General features: G+C 37.8%; 1 protein-coding gene across 1 annotated transcript; it reads right to left on the minus strand.

Annotated features, from left to right (window-relative positions):
• Positions 1-25792, minus strand: rgs8 (regulator of G protein signaling 8). The gene is made up of 5 exons (XM_042515201.2): positions 25565-25792; positions 9532-9642; positions 8112-8173; positions 2844-3010; positions 1-2298 (listed from the first exon to the last, which is right to left on the minus strand). Exons 2-5 carry the CDS (start codon positions 9630-9632, stop codon positions 2104-2106), a joined length of 525 nt encoding a protein of 174 aa, XP_042371135.1. The 5' UTR covers positions 9633-9642; positions 25565-25792; the 3' UTR covers positions 1-2103.

Below are 25792 nucleotides of genomic sequence, written 5' to 3' on the forward strand. Positions count from 1 at the left end.
TAGATGCAGAATCATTTTTAATCTCAAAATATAGGGGGGGGGGGGTTACATTCATGTGGAACACAGTAACATACCATATAAGGCGATATGTCGTTCAGCCAGTTTTGTTGGATTTCCAAAAGTTTGGTCTTTACAGTACACATGCAAACAAGAAAATAATTTGGCTCCCCTGAAATATTTTTAGTCAGCTTATTTAGAAAGGAAGTGCAAATTCTGAGGGAGCACATTTCAAACACATTTGTCGTGAGATTTGTTTTGCAGTCATTTTCATAACATACTGTACAAGATAAAGAATATATAAATAGTTACTCTGGAGTATTGCATCATGCTAAAAATAATCTAGGAAATTTGCACAACACGATTTTCAACTCAGAACAGATTCTATGGGAGGTGGTCTGTCGCTTTCAGTTCACTACTAGCAGGTTGAAGGTGTTTAATATTCAATTTAGTGAAGTACTGAAGGCTGATCATGTGGTGCATGTTAGCAAATAAGTTACGCAATCCATTTAATTCCATTTAAGTAATGCATTTTAATTACTTTAGTCAGCACTTCCAAACTTTATGTAAATAATGAGTCATTTTTAATCCATTGTTGATCAGTAGTCAGAAACTGATTACATTTAATGATGGTACTTTAGTTCAATGACATGGCTTCAATCAAATCTAATTGAAAGACATGAATGGTAATAAATTATTACAGAATCCTGACCGCCCACGGATTAAGTTTAACAACAATGATTGCACATTTCCACTGCCCGGATAGGAGTGAATTGAAAGCAAACATGAACCCACCACTTTCATTATAGTCCACGTTTAATGTCACATAGAATACCTGCAAGAGTTTACAATACACAGGATTATATAGCTATATTGACATCTAGGTGCAATCTAGTTTGGCACAGTTTTAGATATTAAGTGTTCATTCACTTCATTGTTCGTCATAAACGCACAAACTACCACAACAGGTCTATTCACCTGCATAAGACGGTGTCTATTTCACAAAGAACTGAAGATAAATGGAGGTGGTGCTGAGTAATACACTGGTAACGATATTTATTTCAATCGATATACCTTATATAAACTCTTTTTTTTCTGCTTTTGGGAAATGCACCGATTTCTACAATGAGTGCGTTTTCTACAAGTTAATCCGGTTTTCTCATGAAAAGTAATGTGCTCAAATCTGTACACATCCCGTGTATTTTGAAAGACGGCAATCACATGACCAATATGCTGACGGGACTAAACAAGAGCCTTCAACGAATTCGTAAGGAGGCAGATTGAAGTGAAGGCTAGGTCCCAACAATCTGGACTTTCTTCTAGAGATGAGTGTTTAGTGCCATGGGAACCTTGAGTCATTTTAATAATTCTTCATATAGTCCATTCTTTGAGGTTACATTGTCCTTTCAACAACAAATTGTATTTTTATGAAACTGATGGAACAAACTAAATAATGGAGATATCTATACACCGAAGAAGCTGCACTTCATGCAAGGTTGCTATTTAATTTATCTTGTGTCTGAATGAGAAAGGACATTCATGGGAAAAAATGTATTGGTCAAGCCCCAGCAAAGATTGCAAACAGTTAATACTGGTTAAATGATGATCATCACCTTAATGGTCCACAAATAGAAGACCTTACAATAATGGGACCATTTTTCTGAATTCGTTGGCAAACTGAGGACAACAATTTTTGAAAATATAAATTATTTAAATGAAAATATTTTCAATTAGGGGACATTATTTTTCAAGATCAAGACTTTTCAGTCATTGCTTGCTCTTTAACAGTGATAAATAATTGTGGTAAATATCGTTATCGCATGATGGTGTATTTTTTTTTACTGTGGTAGTATAGCACTAAGTGGAGGTGAAAGGATTAGCTTATCTTTATCAAATCACATTCCCTGTACCTGACTGTGTATTCGACTGAGACACATCTTTAGGGGAGGGATTGCATGCATGGAGCTGGTGCAGACAATGGCAATAGTCAAGCATTTCACCCCATCCTTGCAGATTCACAGTATTCAGAGATGATGTCAAAGGGTTAATGAGTGATTTACAGTGTAGGTCCAGTTTTATGTTCTCTGTGGTCTTCATCATATTCCGTCAAACAGACCTCCGCTGGGCTTGTGCTTGCGACCTGTTGACTATCTCTTGGTACATCTTGGACCTGAGGAATCGTGGGTAGGAGTCTTTCTCCATGAGGCTGTAGACTTTAGCTTGGACTTCATTGAGGCTGGTTGGGGTCGGATCCTCCAGGCTCTGCTTGGTCCTTTCCCTGGTGCGGTAATCGATGTTTACCTGCCGGGATAAGGAAAGTGTAAGAGTCCTATTGTTATTACAACATGCTCCATGCTACTAGGCCATGATTGTTTAACAACCTTAACCAAGTAGTTTTGGCGGCCTTAACCAAACCTTAACCTCAGCAGCGGCAGTTTTCTACCTTTTGAACATGGGCAAATGCCACAGACCTTCTTCTGTTTTCTCTGGTTGTGTAGCCCCAATTTGCATCTTTCTGCTGCCTAGTTTGATAAAAAGACCAACTTTCAGGACCAGTCTTATTTTTACTACCAATTAGTTAAGTTTAGGGGTGGTGTTGCAGTAAACATAAAAAAAGAAAAATAAATTAACAAACAATATAGAGCTGCAGGGTTCATCAACACCGCACTTTTCTAGAGAAAATCAATCATATGTGTCCTTTACTAAAGAAATGTCTTTGTGAGATTGGTCTCTATCATGGATTTTATATAATTGTAGGTATCACAATTACTTTGTATAGATATAAAAAAGGCTTTCCCAAAACTTCATGATGTAAATTGAAGAACATAATAACTCCAATCACAAACCTCTCTGGGTGCCTGGATATCAATGAACTCCTGAAAGATCTTGTTTGCTCTCGACACAAGCTTGGTTGAGCTTTTGATCTTTTTGTAATCCTCGCAGGCCATCCAAAACTCGATGTTCTCGTCACTGAACTCTGTCTTGAGAAATGTCCGGAAGGCAGCCAGGCCATCTGGAAAGAACAAGTGAATTAGATGGTAAGTGGGAGGAGGTAAAGACAACAAAAACACTTCAAAAACATGATTGATATTGCAGTGTAGCACCTATTTCTGTCTAGCAGGATGCTGGATGTTTTTTCTCTCCTTATTCAACATAGAGTAGCTTGATCATGTGATAATACCTTTCATCCTGTGTTGATATTTTTCCAGTGCGTACACACTCTTGTTCCCAGAAGCGGGAAACAGCTCTCATGATTAGAACACAAACATATAAGAACAAAATACTCCCACAAAGAGATCTTTTTTTTTGCTGCCTTCATCAGTCAAGATAAGTGATCAATTAATATGCTCCCCACTGGTGATAACACAGAGGAAGGGCTTGTTTTTCTACCGTCCTATGTCACATTGACATGTTATTTCAACCCTTCTCATTTCTGCTGTTTACCTAATAAATCTGGGCAGAGCAGAGGGGATAGTCCATCTGTGCATATTCAACATCATTACTCACACACATTCTGATGAGTGTACACACAACAACATGCAGGTTTACATGATCACAGCGCTACACACACACACACACACACACACACACTGGACTGATGTTTGAGGAAGCCCACAAATAACTGCGATATCACAAATGGAAGGCTGACATCACAGGCAATAGGGGATCTTCAAGCTGTTACAGTGTTCTCTCCTGTCTACTTGAACTTTATGGAAAGCGTATCAAAGGATTTCCTCAGTTACACACTTTGTGAAAAGCTCTTGGAGAACAAAATATATGAGAATTGAAACTATTCTGCTTTGGTGTCTGCATTAGAATCTGGAGAGGAGACAGAAAAAACACAGTGACTGTATTAAAAAAAACAACCCCAAATTAATATTTGTATATCAATTATTAATAGCGTGCAAGGTTGAATTTGCGAAGAACCGTTTGTTGTTCTTGTACGTCTTAGTAGAAAAGTCCAAAATCTGCGACAATTCTTGATAAATTGAACTTTGGATCAGTCTTTAACATCTGTAAATCTACATCAAAACTTGCATGACTCGTCCAGTATAGTCTGAGTTTTATTTTTCCAGTTGTATGGTTAGTATTTACCAAAATGAGCATTTTCCAATGGACAACTGAACAAAAATGAAACTTTCTATGTATTCTCTCTTTAGAGCTTAACTCCATTGACAAAAACAGTAATTTTACCTTGCTGAACATGGGAGCTGCTGAGCTTGCCTGAATTAGTTTATTTGTGTTATTGTTATTTGTTTTATCTTTTAATTGAGCTGGACTTCAATTCATCAAGGATTTTCTCCATTTTGAAGCCTTTGTTCACTGGAGACATGCAAGAAAAGTTCTCTTTACAAGTTCAGTGTTACAAGGGGTGAGTGACTGATATACAAAATTAGTCATTTGGGGGGTTGACGAATGCTTTTCTTAAAACTGGATTGGCAGCCTAAATGTATTATTTTTTGGCCCATAATATCATGGACTATATAAAATATTGGACAGAAATACCTTGATGTGACCCATTGGTTTGTGCCTTAAATGACCATATCTGGACAACAGGCTAGAGCTGTGGAGGTATGAGGGCTGAATCTGAATCACACTTTGTCAAAGTGGCCACATGTTTCATGATGCCTAACTTTAAGCCTTAGTAAAAATGAAACAGGTAAGTTATATAAATAATCATCAGTTGTTCTTAATTTTGAAATTTGCTATAGAGACCCAAACCCTTTTTCTATCAGGCTGTAAACATGTTTATTTCTCCTGTAAAGCTGGACATTTTAACACAGGGGGGTTTATATGGATTAAACTGCTCAAAGAGCCAGTCTCAAGTGACCATTAAAGGACCTGCAGTGTTGTGGTGTTTTGGTGCAGAAGGAGTCTAAATTATTTTGACAAAAAAAACCAAAAAAAAAAAACCTGAAAGTATTTTGATTCCCTGAGATAAATTTAAAATGCACTGCAATGCCCTTTTATTTTATTAATTTATTTTTTAAATCATTCATCGCTCACATCTGTTTTAGTACTTGCAGTCTTATTCAGTGCCTTTGTTGGGGCATTGTTGTATATTGGTGAATTACTGCCACCAACAATTAATTAGCATAATAGCATGACACCAAGAGTGGGATGTGAATTGTGCCACCTGTGTGCCACAAACTGCAGATAAATTGGGGACCTTTTCAGAAAAACATTGCCCCGTAGTGTTCATTGTTAACAAAAAAACAACAATGAGGTACTCTATTTGGTTTATTTAAAAACAAGATTGTTTGCTGTCTTGGCTCCTCAATAGTGGAAAAAAAAAATCCCAACTGACATCAGGGCAGCAGAAACTCTGCGCATCTTCCTTCACAGACTGAAAACTCATCTTGATGATTAAATGTGCCACTTTAAGTAAACAAAGGATTTTCATGAATTTGGTGCACTTGCTTGATTCTTTCACTTTTGGGGTTGCACCCACATGGTTCAGTGCACTTTTATTGCAAACTGCTTTGGATCAAGTGTCAGCTGAATAAATGCAATGTATTCCAATGGAATATTTGACACCAAAGTAGACTGAAAAACAGACACAAAAGACTGATTAAGTATTTGGAAAGGAGAGGGACTAATGGTCTGTTGCTCAGCAGGTGGAGGTTCAACTGAGGCAGCTAAGTAATACTGACTGAGGACAAGGATCGACTGAGGGAGACAAAGGACAGGCAGGCTGAAAATGGAGTGCAGGTGAAGACTGAGGTGAGGCCAGACAAGATGTTTGAGCCGGTTGCAAGCAAGTTAACATGAATTTATTAGGAACTCTGGCTGTGAAGTCAGTGTAGCAAGGAAACTTAATGAACTGAACCGAGGCTGCCCAGAGACTCAAGCTTAAATACACCGGAGCAATTAAGAGCAGCTGGGTGTAATGAGGACAATGGACGGCAGCTGGGGCCAAGACAATCACTGGGGACTCAGGTGTGATCATGAAGCACACTGGGACCAGCTAAAATATAAGTTAAGAAAACACATTGTTGCTAAGCTTAACCCTTGGTCTTGTTTTGTTACAAAAACATGGGGAGAAGGCAATGAGCAACAGAAGAAGAAATGACCCCAAACAATACCAAGAAATAAGTAAAAAATACAAGAAAATTAGCTGAAAATGAGCTAAACTAATAAATTAATAAATAATATATTAAATACAAAAACCAATCAAGCAAACAAACAACAAAACAAATGAACAAACAAAAAAAAAACAACAGCAAAAATAAATAAAATAAAAACAAAAAACAAGGCAAACAAGAAAAAAAAATATTATTAATTATATTAAAATTATAAAGTATTCTGGAACATGGTTTTAAAATGTTATTATTTTTCCTAGCTTTATTTCTTTTTTCATAGACATTTCACCCAAGCTTAAAGTTTTTAATTAATTTTCTAAATTTACTTAGTTCTTACAGTTTGTCCAACATTTCTTACCAAGTTGCTCATCACCTTTTCCCCCATCTTTTTAAAAAGAAAAAAAAATGCACCAATTTGACAAGGGCGCAGAGGTTTAAAAACTTGTGAAAGGCGTCTGAAAGCAGCATAAGAAAGGTGTTGTTGCCCCAGGTTTCAGAGGGTTAAAACACTTGCTAAGTTCTTGACCTCAGCTAAAATACAAATTGTAAACCTGATGCAATGACCTTGAAAATCACACCACTGCTGTTTGTCAACTTCACACAATGTTGGTGTACTAACAAGACATACAGCAGCTGACAGTGTGCACAGGTCAGGCCCCAAGCGAACACATAATCAGCATTACAGCCTGAACAATGACACTGCAGTGCAGTCAGGGCTACCTGTAATACACTATCCTTGCTCTTAAATGAAATTAAGGCCCAAGCAAATGCAATATCCTATCAGGGGAACATTCAGTACTGTGTTCCCATTGCTTTGACAATACTTATGTAATGTATGTGTGTGTGTAAATGCTGCAGTTCACCTCAAACAGGATACAAAGGCGTATCACGCTCTCAGCCCGAGAGGGCTCTATTCTCAGCTCTGCAATAAACTTTATGTTTTTCATGGTTGACATTAATGTGTCAAACGGAGGTGTTATGTCACAACCTCGAACAAAACAGATAATTTTCATGTGAGTGCAGGGTGTCTAAAGCTTTCTCTCAGTCTAGACTGGCTGTCTCTGTCCCCTTTGTTAGCGCAGCATTTGATAAGATCACTTTAATCACTTGGATAACAGACCTGTGGGAAAAGTGGTGCATCCTAGTTTTGCAAACTGAGACCAACACTTTGATACACAGCTGTGATTGAGTACAAATTTTGGGGAGATTTTGATTGAAATCTAAAAAAAAAAAAAAAAAGTAAGACACCCCACACATCATAGAACATTTTTTTTTAGTTTTGGCAGACAGGAGTGATTACAGTTGTGTCCAAAGCCATTCATATCCCGCATGATTAAAAATGTGCTAAATCACCAAAATGTTATTTAAAGAGACATCCATCAAAAGTAATTGGCATTAAAAGGCGAAGAAAAGTGGTGGAGGGAGACCAAATGGTGGAGCAAGGACTTTGCACTCACATTTCTTACATCAGTTGCAATGACTCACTTCCTCATGTATTTTTTCATTGAGTAATCCAAAGGAAATCAATCTGAAACTATTTTGATAATTTATTCATCATTGAAAGCATTTATCAAGCTAAAACACCGAACATCCATTAAGGCAAAGAGGAATTTTCATGTCAGAGTGTTTGTGTCTGTTGATTTGAATGAAGAAATATAAAGGTGATGCTGCTTTGAATGCACGTTTTCTTTAATCTGTCAGTTCAGTGAATTCCATGTTGCTGATGCTTCGTCACATCAGTTCTCAGCCTGTTTGCAGATGGATGTGTGTGTCTGTGCCAGTGTTTGGTCCATGGGGGAGGTCAGAGACAAGTTTGGTGACTCATTATGTGGTGAGGAGTCCTCACAACACAGAAATGAGACCCTTACATAAGATGAGCTTGGAGGGGAGGAAATGGACCTGTGCTGAGTGAAAAATAGAAACTATTAAAGACACAGGAAAGGCCTATTTTAGTGGCTTTAATTTTCTTGATGCTGGCAGGACTTGACTATTGCAGTGCTGGCTGTTGAAAAATAGAAAATGTTCACTTACATTTGTGCGAGAGGAGACTATCAAATGATTCTGACCATCGAACAACCTCGTCCGTTGATACTCTGATGGAGAGGAAGACAAAGGAAACTACCTGAGTAAGATGCAAACCAACTGCTGTGCTTTCGTGCAATTTTAATACAATATGTTGCTGTATGTATTATTGAAGGGCAGCGGGGTAAATGTATTCATCTATCCTCTGCTCACAGCGGTTATCTGCTCAAGGCTGTAAAGTTATTGTAATATCTGGTTCCATTTGCAAAATGAAATGAGAAGAAAGGAAAGGAGATAGAAGAGGAACAATAGGTGACCCTCATGCACATTTTAATGCTCTTTTATGAAGTGGCAAAAATGTGATGGGATAACACACTCTCTTGGAGATTAAAGGAACATATTAACATTATTGTATGCCTCCAGCTTTGTAGATGGTATATGTAACATCAGGTTGTTTATGAAACACATTTTTATGAGCATAATAGCCCACTAACAGCTTATCTTAAAAGTTTCAAACCTGCCGTAAGTCTGATAAGAGTTTGTGTTGCTCAGGAAATGATTGCATTGATTGACAAATAAATTAAAATACAGTTTATTCGAATTATTTTAAGCATCATGAGTCTTTAAAGCTACAGTTGATAACTTTTATGAAATGTCATATTTGCTGAAACTGTCACTGTATTCTGAAAGAAGTACATGCAAGAGAAAATATCATGCTCATCCTTTCTGTTGAAACTGGCTCTCTGGCTCTAATTGGTTGGTTTTTTTTTATGTGCGGTAAGGCCATTAGAATCACTACAAGGCAATAAGCAGTGGATTATGATTTTTTTTAGCGGAGTATTTTTCTCGTTACATGCTTATATAATTATATAAGTGTTACCAACTATAGCTTTAATTTAACATCTGTATGTTATGCAAACAGTAGTATTAGAGCAGTACACAGATTACGCATTAATAAACCTTGTAATGGACCTCATTTGCACAAATGGTTGTACTTAATATATCATATTGATTATGTTTGGCAGCATAAAATCAAATCTGTTCATCAGACAGACATGCTTATTCGTTAGCATGCATTTGCAATGGTTTAAAAAACCGTTGAGACTGCTTCCAGCAAGAGTAAAAACCAACTCTTGATTTAGTTAAAACAACAAATTTCTTTTTTTGTATAATGAAGAAGAGAGAGTTGACTTGCTAATGTTGCTGGTATGCTGGCTGAAAACTAATAAAATACTAAAAACTAATGTCCTAAAGAAGACAACTTTTACTTCAAAAGTTTAAAAATTTTGAAAGTAGTTTCATAACTCATTCAAACTTTAAAAAGTGTGCTGTCTCGAGGGTTATTTAACACAACAGAAGCTTGGGTTTTAGTTTGTTAAAAATTTTGCAGTCCTGCGGAAGTGTGCATAAGATTTTTTGGCAGACTCACTTCAGACACCTGGCAGTGGTTTCGTGGGCAGGAGGCAAGAACTCAGAGAAGTCGCTGTAGGAGTCAGATTTGTTGGACAGGCAGCCTAGTCTGGTCTTCATTGTGCTGATCCTGCAGAAAGAAAACATAATACTTACAGTATTCTCCTGGCTGTATATTTCTGCATGCAGCTAAAACCCCGTTGATAGAGAAAATACATTCTGTTTATGCAGTGTATGCAGATTAACATGTGGGTGTATGGATTTCTTCTATTCCACTGAGAAGTAAGGTTGTGGGTTTAAAGCCCCAAATACATAAATGTGAAAGAAGCAGCTTTTGTCACTAAATGTCCCCTGATCATTTAAAGTTAAACAGATAATACAAAGTGCATTTATTCAGCAAATCACATACAAGTTGAAATGCACTGTAAATGTAAGCTTAAAGAACACTGCCGTCATATTTCAGCCGTTGCTAAGATGGCTGATCGTATGTTTAAGCTTGATGTATTTGGCCTGCCCATTTGGATATTTAGCCTATGTATAAGTTCTTAAATGTTGTTGGGAGACCTGATGAATAAACTGATTGTAAGAAACAAGATGGAGCGAGATAAGGCCAGCTGACTAAACAGGACTGGACTGGATGCAGACAACAGGTGCAACTCCATATGCAAAGAGCTGATTTGGTATAATTCTGCTTCATTTAGCAGGGAGCTTTAAACATCCCTGATATCCAAATAATTCACATCCCGATAAGGTTTCTTGTTCGAGTGTCGTTTGCAGACTTTAAGCCTCTTAGACAACAATTTATGGCTGCAACTGAGCTTTATGAAGGCTGAGATATGGAGGCAGCACTGCCAATTAAAATCTGACAAACAGTTCAGTTTGCATGAATCCACAGTATGCTTCGTAAGATCTGTGCTATATTTTATTTCTATATATGTTGAAGATACTCTATTGTTCAGCTGACTTATTAACCATCAAGGATATAAGGCAATGGACATGGGACAATAGTGTAGCAAAGGCTAGAATTATCAAATTGAATAAACTTAATAAATATACTAGTTGTGTTTATTAATTTGTTGATAGTGACAAAAAAATAAAATAATAAAAATTTTATTGATTGTCTTCAAAATGGCCATTTACTATGATCATAATTAAAAAAAAATACTTAGTTTATTTCCAAGAGAGTTTTCAATGCACTGAAATGAACCATATTCCCATTTCCCATCACAATCTGTCCCATCTTATTTGTACACTGCTGCTGTCATGTCCTATTCGTCAATGTTCTCCCTCCGGGACACATGGGTCACTCCAGATGGGGCGCGATCGTAAAGATGCCCCATCAAAGGCCAAAATTTGGTGTAAAAATCGGTCTGATTCATAAGAAACATTTGTGAATCCCTTGAGTGGAGAGAAAGACAGTCTTTCTAAATTCAGGCAAAATCCTCCAAGCTTCACTTTTGAACATAAAGGGCCATGACAGAGAAAATCAAGGAAAACAAAACTAGGAAAAGAATGCTGTAACTGCTTCTGATTTCTCTTTGTACTGCCATTAAAGTAAAGTAAAGTAAAAATATCCTATTTAAACATATTGCTCATGGTCTTAAGGCAGTGAGTGTGTGTCCAACCACTTTTGTTACTTTAACAGTGCATAATCTTGGTGCAAAGTAAGAACAAGGGGCAAAAGGGTTTTTTTCAGTCACTTTATTATTCATAGGTGTGTTTTGGGTATGACATAAATTCACCTTATCAGTATCATCTCCCATTCCCTTTAAATCTGCTGTTTACATGGGGAATTTGTAAAATTGGATTAGCAAGCAGTTTTCTGCTAAGAGTAGTGTAATAAGAGTAGTGATGGAACTACGACATTTAAAACTGGCTAGAGGAGAAAGAACTAAACTCTTACTTTAGGAAGTAATCAATGAAGTTACCCTGCTCCTCTTGCACAAGTTTGCACAGCGTCTCTCTTAATGGGGAGTCGGACAGCAGCTCTGCTCTGCTCTCTGCTATGTTCACTTTTTAGGGAATGTCATTAATGTTTTTCTCATTATTGATATATTTCACCCACCTGTGTGTCCCTGTGTGTAACAAGATGAGTGTACGTGCATTGTGAACCTGCATATATTGGCACATCATATTGTCTAAATAATACACCCTTAAGATAGCAAGAAAATACCATGCCATTCTGCCCCTAGACTAAGTTTTTGTCGATAATTGGCACAGTCACTTTCTGCTGCCTCAAATAGCAATGCCACAACAATGCCCCTGTCAACACCTCATTCTGAGAACTACACACCCATACTGGCTGTGAAAGTGACAACTGAAACTATCAATGACAGTTGTGTTGCGCTGTGCACCACTTTTTGCTGGGTCTAAGATAGGGCCCTATAGGTTTCCTTTTAAACCTAATAAACTTGCAAGAAATGTATGATTAAATTGTCAAAAGTAAAAATTCAATCATTGTAAAAATTGGAATGTTGTCCCCTACTAATGAGAAAATTAAGTCTTCCAAACTTTTTTTTTCCGGGGAGATCGAATCACTCCATTAAACATATGATTCAGACAAGCAGCCAGTTTGCTTAGTTTAGCACAAAGACTGTAAAAAAGGAGAAACTGCTTGCCTGGCTCTGTAACAAGCTAGCAATATGCGCCTGCATGCACTCCTAAAGATAACTGAATAACATGTTGAATCTTATTTGTTAAGTCTAAACAAAGACATTAAATGCAAGCATAGTTTAGTGCCAGACCATATGCTTACTTTGATAATGTCTTAATTTTTGAGCTTTAGTTGTGATGTGCTTATTTAAAATCAATCTACAGTTAATCTTTTCATTTAACTCTCCACCAGTGTCAAACAAAGTACCTTAAAAGGAGCCTTTATTTGTATTCTAGCTTACTAAGAGAACCCTACAACCTGAAAAAAAATCATCTCTCTTTGTGGCAATGCTACATAAACATGATGCTTCCATGGCTTTTACATATATATAACCTTTATTTAATCATCTCATTGAGATTAAGATTGCTTTTGAGAGACAGGAGTACAAGCACAACAAACATAGCTAGTCAAAACAAAACAGACAACACATACAACAAACATAAGTGGTTAAAGCATAACATACAAAGAACATACTGTGCAGACATAACAAAAGCATATGTAGCATCAGTGACAATTCACTTAAAAATATTTGAAATTAAACGTCTAAAATCAGCTTGTAGGATGTCATTAAAGTTTTACCATCCTCTCATATTTATCTCATTCTGGTTCTTTTCATCCATCCATCCTTCCATTCATAGTATTTGTCCATACACCTTGAAAAAAGCCACTATGTTACAAGCATACACCCTAAGTATTTTCCTGTCTGGTATCAGTGCAGCAGCTTGTTTTGATGCTTGACCTTGAATTGGGAACATTGTATGAAATGTACTGCCAACCAAAAGTAATTTGCTGGAATTAACAGACTTCATTCGCCACATGAATACCAAGGCTTTTTAAAAATTCACCTTGTGTCCTCAATCTACCTCCAAATGGTTGTTTTGAGGTATAATATGTGTGTGAATGAGAGACAGCGTGTACATTAGTGTTTTGGTTGGACTAATGTATCAGGTTTCTTATATTGCCATTAAATGAACACTGGATGGTGGTCTGTTTTCATCAAGTGTGTACCAAAGAGGTAAATATGAGTTTCTGCATGGACATTTAAAATAAATAAATAAATAAATAAAAAAACATCAGTTAAATCTGCTACATGGTAGGTGAGGAGCATTTGTTTTTGTGGAGGGTTAATGGTTTCTATGTTTTTTCAGAAGCAACCAAGAATAAATCTGAGGAAACAAAACACTTGAGTTTTTGCAACTTGTTCTGGAAGCAGTGTAGATATAAAGCTGTGTGCCCCAGAAACCCAGATGTTATATAAAACAGATGCACTGGACTGGAAAGGTGGCTTGCGTGTCATCTACAGTATGAGTCATAATCTCGAGGTGCACTTCATTTGTTAATGTATAGCTATTTTCAGAAAGGATTGAAAAAATAATGAGCAGGGATATTTTAAGTGTGGCAGACTATGTATAGACTACGAATTAAAGTTCACCGGTGGAGGGAGTTTTACGTCAGATGTCTCCATAGACTTGTGGAAGGTTATAAAAGAGTATTGTTCAGATAACTTTGTTACACAAGGGTGGAAATAACATCTCTAACATTTAGACTTTTATTAATACCGGACACATCCTTGTCCTTAAAGTCCCACAACCAGGGAGGCCATTGTAAAGTTAGAAATGAAATAAATTACAACAAAAGGTCATACAAAACTCTGGGTTCTTCCTCTAAAGATCCTGTATAAGCTTGTGAAACTGACACGGCACCCATAACATTCAACATGCAAGAAAAATATTGGGGTATGCATTGTGCTTGAGAGAATTTCAGCATATTATGAATATTTATTGGGTACATCCTCTGGGGAACATGATTTTTTTCAGCAAATTTTATGGTTATCTGGTTAGTTTATGTACAAAGTGAATAACAGATAATAATAGAAGTGATAATAGACTTTAGATTGGAGAAAACAACATGGCTGCATTGGACTGATTTTTGAAAGTAGTTGGAAATAGTAGTTCATGAAACCATTTTAAAACTATTTTAAAACAAGCTCCTTTTACTGGAGCTTTTGTTAATATCATGCATCATCTTTCCCAGCAAATAAGTAAAGTTGTCTTTAAAATACTCGAAAAAAAAAAGAAATTTTAACCTATACCATTTCAGTAAAATTGGTCACGTCTATATGCCACAAGAGATTGATCAAAAGCTCCCAAAACCCTGAATGGATCTTATAAGATTTTTTTTGTCAGTTAGATTCATCCTCTGAGGACAATGAATAGTCATATATCACTTTATGGCTGCATGACTAGTATGCTTGGTCTGCCAAAGGCTGTTCATACTTTTTCTTACAAGTGGTAATGCACCAAAATTTGTACATATCTGACTCAGTGATTAGCCAGTTATTCTGCATAACCCCCCGTGTTTTCCTGAACGCTGTGATCCTGTTACCAATACGTCCACTTTTACATTCATGTACCTCATAATTTGCAACACTGCCAGTGTGAAGATAATTACATTCTTATGACATGACTTACATTCTATTATATATATGACAGAAAATGTGGAAAAGCATAAAAGATGCTCTTTTAAGTCTTACGCAGATTACTTCTAATCGCCTTGTTGCGTTTGTACAAATAAACAGTTGTTGGCTTCATCATTGTGAGACTTGACCACTGAGTTTTGATTTTACAGCCTCTTTGGTTTTAAACTGTGCCATTGTGTATGCACTCCCCATTCATTGATTACATTATTAGACAGAATGATAATAAGTGTAATCTAGAGATTATTTCATGCAGATTGTGTATGCATCAACATGCCATCAGACTCCAATTAGTGCTTTGAATTTCATGTTAACACATATTGCCCAGAATTCACGCATGTCATGAATGCATTAAAATTCAAATATTAAATATTTGCATGTTGGACAGCAGCTTTCATACGCTTGAATTTGTATGTGTGTCAGTTGGCGTGTGGCTTTTTCAGCAGACAGAGGTCATGGAGTGAAGATGATGAGAAGAGACTTGGACATATTGATAGGTCTGCAGTGTGCCAAACTGTCAATAATGCCACAGCAGGTCTCCACCTCCTTCTTTTACGCCTTCTCCCCCTCGTCTCTCTTGACAAATCTACATCTCTCTGACTGTTGTGCACTGCATTCTGCGTCTGCAGTGTGGTGCAGACACGTGCCGCAGCTGAGCTATTTATAAAAATCCCTGACAAATCCATGTAGTCAGGAGGCAGCAGTGCATGTTCTATTCAGCCATGCAGCAAGGCCGGCTCCTGGAGGAAAGAGGCTAAAAACAGCAACAGCACTCTAATGCCTCAGATATACACAAGTGCCTCATGAATTTAAAAGTATACAAGCAACATCCGCTAGACATCCGATGCCTGAGATGCCTGAGATGCCTGAGATGCCTGTGGGGTTGGTGGATTAAGACGTAAAAACTCTAGATCATGGAAGCTGTGTGTATATGTATGAACATCTTCTTTGATGTTACCTAACTTGGTGCAATGCAGGTTTTCAGATTTTCCTAAATGTCCTCATTTCTTGATGCTGCCACAAGACACCCAGCTGTTCAGTGGCTATATGCAGTATTATCTGAAATTCTTTAAAGTGATTATAAAACTGCTTTTTAAAAAACAATATTAATACATGAATTCATCTATACACAGACAAATCCAACAAATATCCTATGCAACTTCTCTACATAAAAATGCAGAACATTCGCTATATGTAAGTAGGTGGACAGCACTGATCAATAGATGTACATTTTACTATATTTTATACAGCATAATAATGCATGTATAACTGCTCAAGTACTCTAAATCTGCATCTGCTGACGTAAACGCTGACGTTAAAGGCCAAGTGTGTCTCGCAAGTCAAACAAGGAACATCTTTAGAGCAGGGCACATCTCTGCTCTCATTCCTGCTCAGTGCAAGTAAAAATAACTTGTCAATAACTTGTCACCATTTTGGCTGCACCCATAAATAGCAGATCACGTTTTGGTCTAAAATCTGCCAACCTATGTCATGCTGTTTTTATATTGACCTGTATACCTCTCTGTGTATATACATATTTATTACTTCTCATTATGCTTACACATTCCTCCTACGTTGGGTCTACCACAAATTTCTATTCTATTGCCCTCTTGTATGCTGTACAAATGAAGCTGCCTTGCCTTGCCTTGCCTTGCCTTGCCAATCATACTATATATTTAAAAGGATTATACAAAATTCAGAATGTATAAATTTTCTATATCGTTTCTCAACATTGAGGTAACTGAGCTGGTGGCCAGCAGCTAACGGTGCTAACTCCAGGAGCAGTGCAACAGCTTTACAACAGTGCTGTTGGAGCTAATGGGGGGAAGTGGAAGGTAGGCGCTATGCTTCAGTGATGTGATATCAGCCGTAACTGCTGTATGAGCGCAGTGTGAAGCAGTGGCAATGAGCTAGCTATGTGGGATACACACATGCACCGACATGCATATGCAGCTCAGATTACTGCACATGTAGAAGAAGCTTGACTTAATTCTCTCTGAACATTGCAAACATTTAATTTACGTTTATATTTTAGCCTTATGTTGTAACTTGCACTGTTTTATGTCTTAGCATCTCATTTTACTATTACTTGCATGACTTTTTTTTACAATGCAAATAGCTGAAGGAAGCCAGAGATCTTCATTGCCAACAACTGCTTCTCTGTAATTGTTGTGCATAGACATGAAAGAACTTGAACTTGATTTTCAGACAACACCTAAAATTGCCAAACTTTGTCCTTTAGATGGATTGCTGAGCAAGCACAGGCACAAGCCTTTATCTGCAAAATGTCTCTCAAATCAACAAGTAATGACCACAATGACCACAGAGAGACACAAAACCTCAAAAATAAAATGCAAAACGACTACAAAAAGATGCAGAATCACAGGTATGGCTGTGTGTCTTGTTTCTGTAGTAGAGGTGGTAGGGTCTTTTACATGTCTGTGCCCAGGGCCTTTTTGTGTCATAATCCGACCATGCCACTGCTAAAATAACATTAAAAAAATAAAAATAAAAAAAATACTTTAAAAATCGTAAACCAGTTATTAAAGGTAGGCTCAATTAACTGGCCTCGTACTTACTTTTAAATTAAATTAATTAATATTAATCCTCTCATTTAACTCACACAAAGACAAATACATGTCTTTGAAATCAAATGATCCCTTTAGGTTTCATTCAACTGTTCACAAATTTTTGTGAATATTCTGTCTAAAATATCCCCTCCAGTCTTTATACAATATCACCTGACCTGTCTTACTTTCTCACAGTCTTACTTTTTAGCAGCCGTCTCTCACATGTCCATTAATTATCTGAGATTCATGAACTTGTTAATGAATTCAGTTGCTCAACTGTCAGCCTCTCCACCACCGCCACTTTTTTCACACACATTAAAAACAGAATCAGCAGCTTGTGTTATCTCTGCGGAGCCACTGAGCTGTCGGATGCTTTCCTTCTAGGACAGTGTGGCCTTGTTGTGCTGATTTATTTAAAGAGAACAGGGTCAAAAATAGTCAGCCGAACACCACTGAAGGAATCATCCACTTCCTCAGGGCTAATCAGAGGCATTTCCAAAATGTCGGCAGTGGCAGACACTTCAGAATTTCAAGAAACTTGAGTAGACACACACACTTGAGTAGATCCTAAACTAATTGAAAGAAAAAAGCTTTCAAGTTATAGGTTAAGTTTCTATTGGGCAACACAAAAAGATATACTGGGCTTAAAGGAAACTATTAATTGCTCACCAGGCTCTTTAGATCTGAAATCCCAAAGTACTGGATGTCTCTCACATTTTGTGTAATTGGTCCCCAATGTATGAAAATGTAATCACATTCATTATCTAGCTTTCACTGTCAATTCATTCCAGCTCACACTTTTAGCTGTTTCCAGGCTAATTAAGATGCACTGTGACTCAGATGACAAGTTAACAGGGGTGACTGAGCAGCAATTCACACTTGGCAAGTACGGGCATGTCCCTTTCCTCTCTGCAGCCAAGCTGTCAGATTTGGGGCTTGAGTCAAAAGAGCACAATAGTGGTCTTGCACTTGTGCGTTTGCACGTGTGCATCTGTGCTATATGCTGCCTTGACAGCGGAAGGCCGAATACCCGCAGCCAGACCACCGAGTATGTGTCAGGCCATCTGATGTGTTTCCAACATTAGAAACAACAAGAGGGATTTGGGTTCATTTTGATCAGCACATGCATCTGTTGTGCCCGGCTGGCTCAGTAGGTTGGACAGGACTATCACAACACACTGTGGCCTGAGGAGTCACTGCTCTGAGCCAGAAAGCCCTGCAGCTACAAACACCATTGCTGCTCTCTGACCCGTCTCCTTGTGCCAACATGTTATCTCACTGGAAAAGCATCCAAAGGTAAAAAGTTACAAAGAATGTCAGTAAAAGTACAAAGAAACCTTTTCTGTCACATTTAAGGATGCCAGTTTGGGGTAATTTTACTTTTGAAAGGCAGACATTCACTAACCCACCTCAGCGCTGCATTTCAATGCACTAGCCATTAAGAGGTGGTAAAAAAAGGATTTTTTTGTTGTAAACACTTTATTTTATTTAATGTTGTCTTTGATGCATAGAAACAAGCTATTTGGCTTTCCATCACTTAGGGTGAGCCAGCCCGTTCTCATTCCGAACTTGTCACATAGCGCCGCTCTGTTAGTTAGGCATACAAGCGCAATGCCAAAAGCCACCTTCCTCGGCCAACCGGAATGTAGCTGGACAGCATCAGATGAGAACAGGGTTGGACAGGACTGGTGGCGTTGTTCTTGTACACCGGTGGACTGCTGGTAAGCACCAGGCATATCCAGATGCAATGGGCATGGCCGGTGTCACGTGAGGCTGACTGATGGAGCTGGTGGAATTGGGGTGAGCTGGGTGGGGACTGAAGAATGGGCACCAAGGATGAGCCATGTGGGGTGCTGTGTCGTTAACTGCAGTGAAGAACCTAGACTGATACGTTTAACTGGTCAAAATTATTCTCAGTGGTTAACCGGTTAACGGTTAACTGTTGACATCCTTTGTTACATTACCACATCTTTATAAAGGGAGTAGTTGGTTTGAAGCTATTTTATATGTGTGTGTGTGTGTGTGTGTGTGTGTGTGTGTGTGTGTGTGTGTGTGTGTGTACTTTTCTCTGTGCCAGAGGTCTGTGATTGCTGCTGTTTACCGTAAACAGACTCTGGTGAATCAAGGCCAGTACAGAAAAAGCTTCTGGGAAAACAGTGTTGAGAAAAAATGCATTTCCCACACATGAGCCGATATTTTTTATAAAAGAGCATGCCGATAAAATTATTGTTTATTTGTGTTTTTTTTGCAGTATACATTAGGATTTATAGAATGAAGGCGTGATAAACTTAATTTTGCTTTTGTGTGGTAAAAAAGTCCTCAGTTAATGCCACTTTTCCCTTGTGAAGCTGATTCTAAAATCTGCTTAGATAACAATGCTATAAACTGGATCATGAATTATCATTTTCTATGTTTAATATCAATGATTGAGCTGTCACTTCCTCTGTACTTGTGATGAATTAATAAACAGGTGCTATGTATAGACACAGCTGTGAGTAATACTGGCACGTACAGCTGGTCTGACATGGTTGGCGAGTCTCGCCAACGTGAAGCAATCAGTAGAATTACACTCATCTGCTGTCCTCTTCATTGGAAGGTAGAACAAGTGGAAGAGGTGGTGGTATTGATATTGATGCATTAAGACACTTATATAACCCAATCTAATTTTGATGGAAATAGCACCAATGCTTACAAGTATTTCTGGCTTTGTGGGTACTTGTGTCTATTTTCAACCATGAGTGTCTTACAGCAGGCCCCAGGTTACCCACAAAACTAAAAATATGCTCAGAAATGTTGACAATTATGGCAATTTCAGAAACTAATTTTCAATTTTCCACTGTTCTTTTTCATTCATTCTGTATTGGGTAGTTATGCAATATAAAATATGAATTATTTGTTATTGAAGGACTAAAAACTTCATTTTGGTATAGATTAGAGTTTTATGACTGTGTTTTGCACAGTTGTGATGACAAAACGCATTTTCATTTCCAACTTGTCAAATATTGATGCGTCAGTGGGCTTTCAAATCAAAATATGATGCGCTAGGTTCCCCCTTCTGAGTCACTTTTGGACATTCAGGGATGGCGGGTAAATTAACACTTGTTGCATGCATCGTGCCATTTCAAAATAAACTTCCATTTTCCCAGCAAATGTACAATTTCTACTCATTAAATGTATAAAGTCTCTTTTAAAAATCTCTGATTTTGAGTTTACTGCCTTAGATTAATAAGTAATAATAATAAGTTCCACTATACTGTAATAAGTTACACTGGTTTGATGAAGTAATTACAGTAGCTGCATAACTTCTTACCATTTTTAACAGGGTAACTAGTAATATGCAACAGTTTACACTGGAAGTTAATTATAAAGAAGAAAACAATAAAAACAATAATGATCTCTTGTTATGCACATGCACATCTTCAAGGTGTTAATATGTTCTATACATAATATAAAAAATCCAAAAATATATGGATGGGGACAGATTATTAGAAGACAACATGTAATAGACTTTATAATCTGGATTTGTGAATCCTGTTCTTCATGTTGCATTATGTTCCATTACTGTGCAGCCCCTGAGTCCTCTGAGGCCTCCTATGATGACACCTGAGCACATCAACAGTATGGCAGGTCAACCTGGGATAAAGCCACACAGGGGCTTTTCAGCCCATAGTGCCTTGATGCTATTTTCATCTATTTTTCTCCTCAGAATGGTACACTCATGTACAGTTAGATTAATGTCACTCCCCAGCCATGCAGGCCCCACTATCTATTTATTTTGCATCAGCTTAATCTGTGTCCAGTTCAAAAGCTCCAGCTTATAATTTAATCTCTAAAAGAATAGAAATGCGCTGTGCAACCCTTACAGGGACATGGGAACATTATGTATATATCTCTGCAACGTGTTTGGCTACCTGAAAAGGATTGCCCATCTGCTCTACAAACGTTACTAGGTTCATAATCTTTTCACTGAGGTGCACTCATGTTCATTTGGATTAGTGTTGCTGTCTCACCTGTAGGTGTTCTCTAGTTGCCACTTTTTTGGGACAGACTTGCACTGACAAACATGTTTGTAAAACACTTGTAAAAGACTTTCATAAACTCGCTGCATATTTGAACTAAGTATTGCAGTTCATTGTAAAATATAACCAGGGCAATTGTTTAGAAAATTCATAGTGAAGTGAGATAAAATCTGATGAATTAGTACCAATGATAATGGCTGCAAACAATAGACGCAATACCTAACCAATAATTCAACATCTAATTCTATTGTATATGTATATGCATGTATACTGCATATGCTTGCTCTATAATTGCCATTTATATCTGTTAGTTAAGAAGTTAACTTAGTCTTTGGGAAATTTTGACAGTCTTGGTTGCTTGTTTCTCTCCCAGATGGGGAGAGCCTCTTTGTTATGTAAGCAGTTCATTTGGGAATAGCCAGTGACAAGCTGTTGTCAGGTGCAAATGGGACAGAGAAAAAAATTGGGGACAACTTGGGACACTTGGGTTTCTGCTTATTAAGATAAGTATGAAGCTCTGCTCATTAACAACTTGTAAAACTCCACAATTAATTAATTATGCAACATTCTTTAGTAGTTGATGTATTTTCTTATATATGTTTTGCCATACATTAGAGCAACTGTAAGGTATTTCCATTTCCCCGAGGGAAGAATGAAGTATTTCTGATACTGAATCTTCTGAATTCTCATCAGTCTCACTTTGCAAACTGGTGTGGTGTTTGTTTGTAATTTATTTATTGTTGTAGGAGGGTCAGTTAAATATTTTACACCAATATTTGGTTTTGCAATGGTCTTTAGTTTTACACTACTATGTTAATTTTTAAAACCCCTTTAAGGCCAAGTCAGGTGTTTGATAAATTATATGTCTCCAAACTGTGAGTAGTGTTGCACAGGAATTATCCTCAAGCCTACTACTTGCTACTTTGGAGCCATGCAGCTTGGTTAACCAGGTTTACTAGCGGGCAGGGGGGGGGGTTCTTGGGGGCATATTATGGGCTCATTGACCAAATGTGTTAGCAGTATACGTATAACATCTGCAGAAAAAAAAAAAACCCAATGATTTGGAATAGTGTTTTTGCTGACCTGTAAATGCAAGTAAAATATTTACTCTCCTTTTAGCTCAGTTTACCTCCACAAACTCATCTAGCTGCTAAATGGTCTGTTATGTTTACAGCTGATTACTAGCTTCATCTGGCTGCTGTTCCTGGTGGGCAGGTAGCACACAGTCTGTGTATCAGAGGTGTTCACAGTAAACAGCTACATGTTTCTGCTGGACTTGGTGAGAGTGCTAAGAGTAAACTATCCCTTAAATGCACTTTAAGTCCAAAACAATGAGCAGAAGGATGATGAAATATTCAGTGGGGCTTAGACATATATGTGAAATTTTGTCATAATTAGCCTTTAAATTCTTGAATTATGGACAAAACATGTTTGTTAAGGTCACAATGACCTTGACTTCTGACCGTCAAATTCTAATCATTTTATACAAGTCCACATGGACATTTGTGCCAAATTTGAGAAAATTCCCTCAAGGTCTTATTGAGCAATTGTGTTCACAACAATGAGATATGCAAGGTCACAGAGACCTTGACCTCTTACCACCAAATTCTCATCACTTGATTGTTGAGTCCAAGTGGACTTTTCTGCCAAATTTGAAGAATCGCCCTCCAGGCATTTTTGAAAAAAAAGTGTTGTCACATTATGGCATGCCTCTTGAGACATATATATATATATATATATATATATATATATATATATGTGTGTGTGTGTGTGTGTGTGTGTGTGTGTATATATACTATATATATATATATAACTGATTCGCATATCATGCTTGAAGCTCTTAACACTCTCACTGACCTCAGAGATAAGGGAAGGCAAAGAAGGCTTTCCAATCCCAGCTACATGTCAGAATACACTCAGGTGAATCTGCCTGTCACTGGCTGGACAGGACTATTAAAACCACATGTGTGCCAGGGGTGTTCAGAATGATAAGACTGCACCACTGACTTGCCTTAGCCTCTGGAGAACATTTCAAATGGTGATAAAATTAGAGCTTGTCATCCACTGTAGGCTATATCCAAACATGATGGGATGTGACTAGACTGACTGGGCTTTTGCATGATCCAGCTTTCTAGTTTGGGGTAGTGCTAGGGTAAAAGCAGAAAGAATTAATGGCAAATGACAAATTATTCATGATTTGGGGCAGTACTTGGGTTTTGCTGATGAGCTATAGCCACACAGTGTAATCCGAGGGAGAAATACACATGCAAATCTTAGATTTTTAATGTTACATCAAAGTTTGCAGAACATTGATGGAGTTATAAAAAGTAATTTATTAATTCAGTGGCCAATTGTGGGAAAGCAAAATGGCTGTCATGTGTTTGTCAACATTATAAATATATGTAGTGAATTAGCACATCTAAGCAGTCACCCTCACCGCCATGTGTCACAAACCCTGTGATGCAGGTGTACTGTACTCCAGTGTATTTAATGGGAACATGAGCTTTGTTCCTCTCAGCTTTAATTGAACTGCGCTACAGACTGAGTGTGTCCCCTATGTCTCCTGCCTTCAGCCACTTATGTAATCAGTGTGTTCTAGGTATTTATTTTGCATCACAGAAAGCAGCTCCACTCTTTGGCCTCTCGCTCTGTCTACTGAAAGCTTTTCTCTCAATATAGTATGCATGTAGCAAGGACTCTGATGCCAGCTTATACTTAAATAACCAAATGTAGTCTTCATCTGGCAGGGAAATGATCCCAAATTGGGGTGAAGTTAAAAACATCCCCTTCCAAGGTTATTGGTTTCTGACTTTAGCATGTAGCTACATGTAGCAGTGTGCTTGCAGCCGGGGAATGACTCTAACAGTATAGCAGCACTTTCTACTGTGAAAAATCACTAATTAAAGAACCTAAACCAAAAGCTTCACAGCATATTCCAGCAGTGAAACATTAACGTAACGAAACATAACAAAATATTAACGTTAGTAAAATGTTTAAATGTGTCCCTGACTTTAGCATATAGTTTCATGTAATCACTTGCAGAAGCAATCCTAAAGCAGATGACCAAATAGAAAAATCTGTCACATGCTGACATGCTTCTCTCAAAAAAATCAACAAAAAAACAAACATAAAATAGCTCAGAAAAATTAGTCTTCAGAACAGTCTGAAGCCTGTAGTTCTTGCTCACAGGTTTACTTTTACACATGATAACATCATTATTTGAAACTATGGCTGTGTTTAATCTAAATATTAGGAAAAGCAATAGGTCTGCCTGAAGGGAACCATGTTAAGGTGAAAAATCAAACAAACATAACATTAAAACAGGAAGCAAACCTGCATCAATGTCTGGGTTTATCTGTTCAACCTGTCCACCCCCCGTCTGCCCTATAGGTGCCCTAACGCTCCTTAAATTAAGTCAGTAGTGGCAGCATTTCAGCATTTCAGTTGTGCAGATTTTTATCGTCAGGGAAATAATACTGCCTTGCTAAAGAAATATAATAAGACATTGTGGGAGGAAAATTTACTGTCCTGCAAGAGTTGTTGAGGAGATCAATACCACTCTTATGTTTGAATGTTACATAAGAAGCCATCAGTTGCTGCCTAGCTTAGATTAGCACAAAGACTGGAGGCAGGAGAAATGACTGGCCTGGCCCTGTCCAAACGTACCAAAATCCCATAACCAGTACCTCTAATGCTCCTTAATTACTATGAGATATTACAAGTACCATGGTCAATGGCATACTGTACAAGAGGGCAAGTAGGGGTAAAAGGGTTCAAAAGTGAAACATCTGAGTCTTATGGAAGGGTCTGAATGCACCTCAACCCGAAGTAGCTTGTGTGGGCTTCAAAGCCCCTTACTCCATCTTTGATAGCTTGGATAAGTGACATTTAGTGGACTGAAAAAGCCCTCAGAGCTTTCAGCTTCAAGAGAGGGAAGGTGGGAGGGTGTGAACTGATTTTCAATAGTGTTCACAGGAAATGGTAATGAAAGCATGCGTGAATGAGCAACACTTGGATAGACAGTTGGACATGCAGCCACACAGAGTGTATACAAACACTCTTAAAATTAGCTGGATTGTAGGTTATAAGAGCACTCTTGTATGCAGCTTGTATTTCTCCCCTGCAGTAGTTTGATTACTGTTTCCAATATAAGCCATCAATTGATCAACATTGTTTCCACTAATGTTACATTAACCCTCCATCCAAAGCGGCAGAAAATAATCAGCCCCATGGACCATTTAGAATGACAAAGACCCACATAGTGCCTTAGAGTCGTGTCAACAGAAGAATTACATAACACTTCGTAATCCAATAAATAATTATGGATCCTTTACCTTGAGTCTGGTGTGTGCGAGAGATGCTGGACTCTTTCTCCCCTTCTTATTTATCACTGCCTATCCCCAACGTGTGTTTTGGCAGAACGCTGTCTCCGTCTGGCCAATGCTGGTGTGTATTTGTACGAATCTGTACAGCTCAGAACCGAAGATATCTAGTGTTTCTGATGCCAGCGAGTGGGAGCTACACGCGGCATGCTCATTGGTGTGAAATCGTGGGGGGAGAGA

The sequence above is a fragment of the Plectropomus leopardus genome, chromosome 5 (genome assembly GCF_026936395.1).
Source record: "Plectropomus leopardus strain MGB_pleo_1.0 chromosome 5, ASM2693639v1, whole genome shotgun sequence".
Classification (NCBI taxonomy): Eukaryota; Metazoa; Chordata; class Actinopteri; order Perciformes; family Serranidae; genus Plectropomus; species Plectropomus leopardus.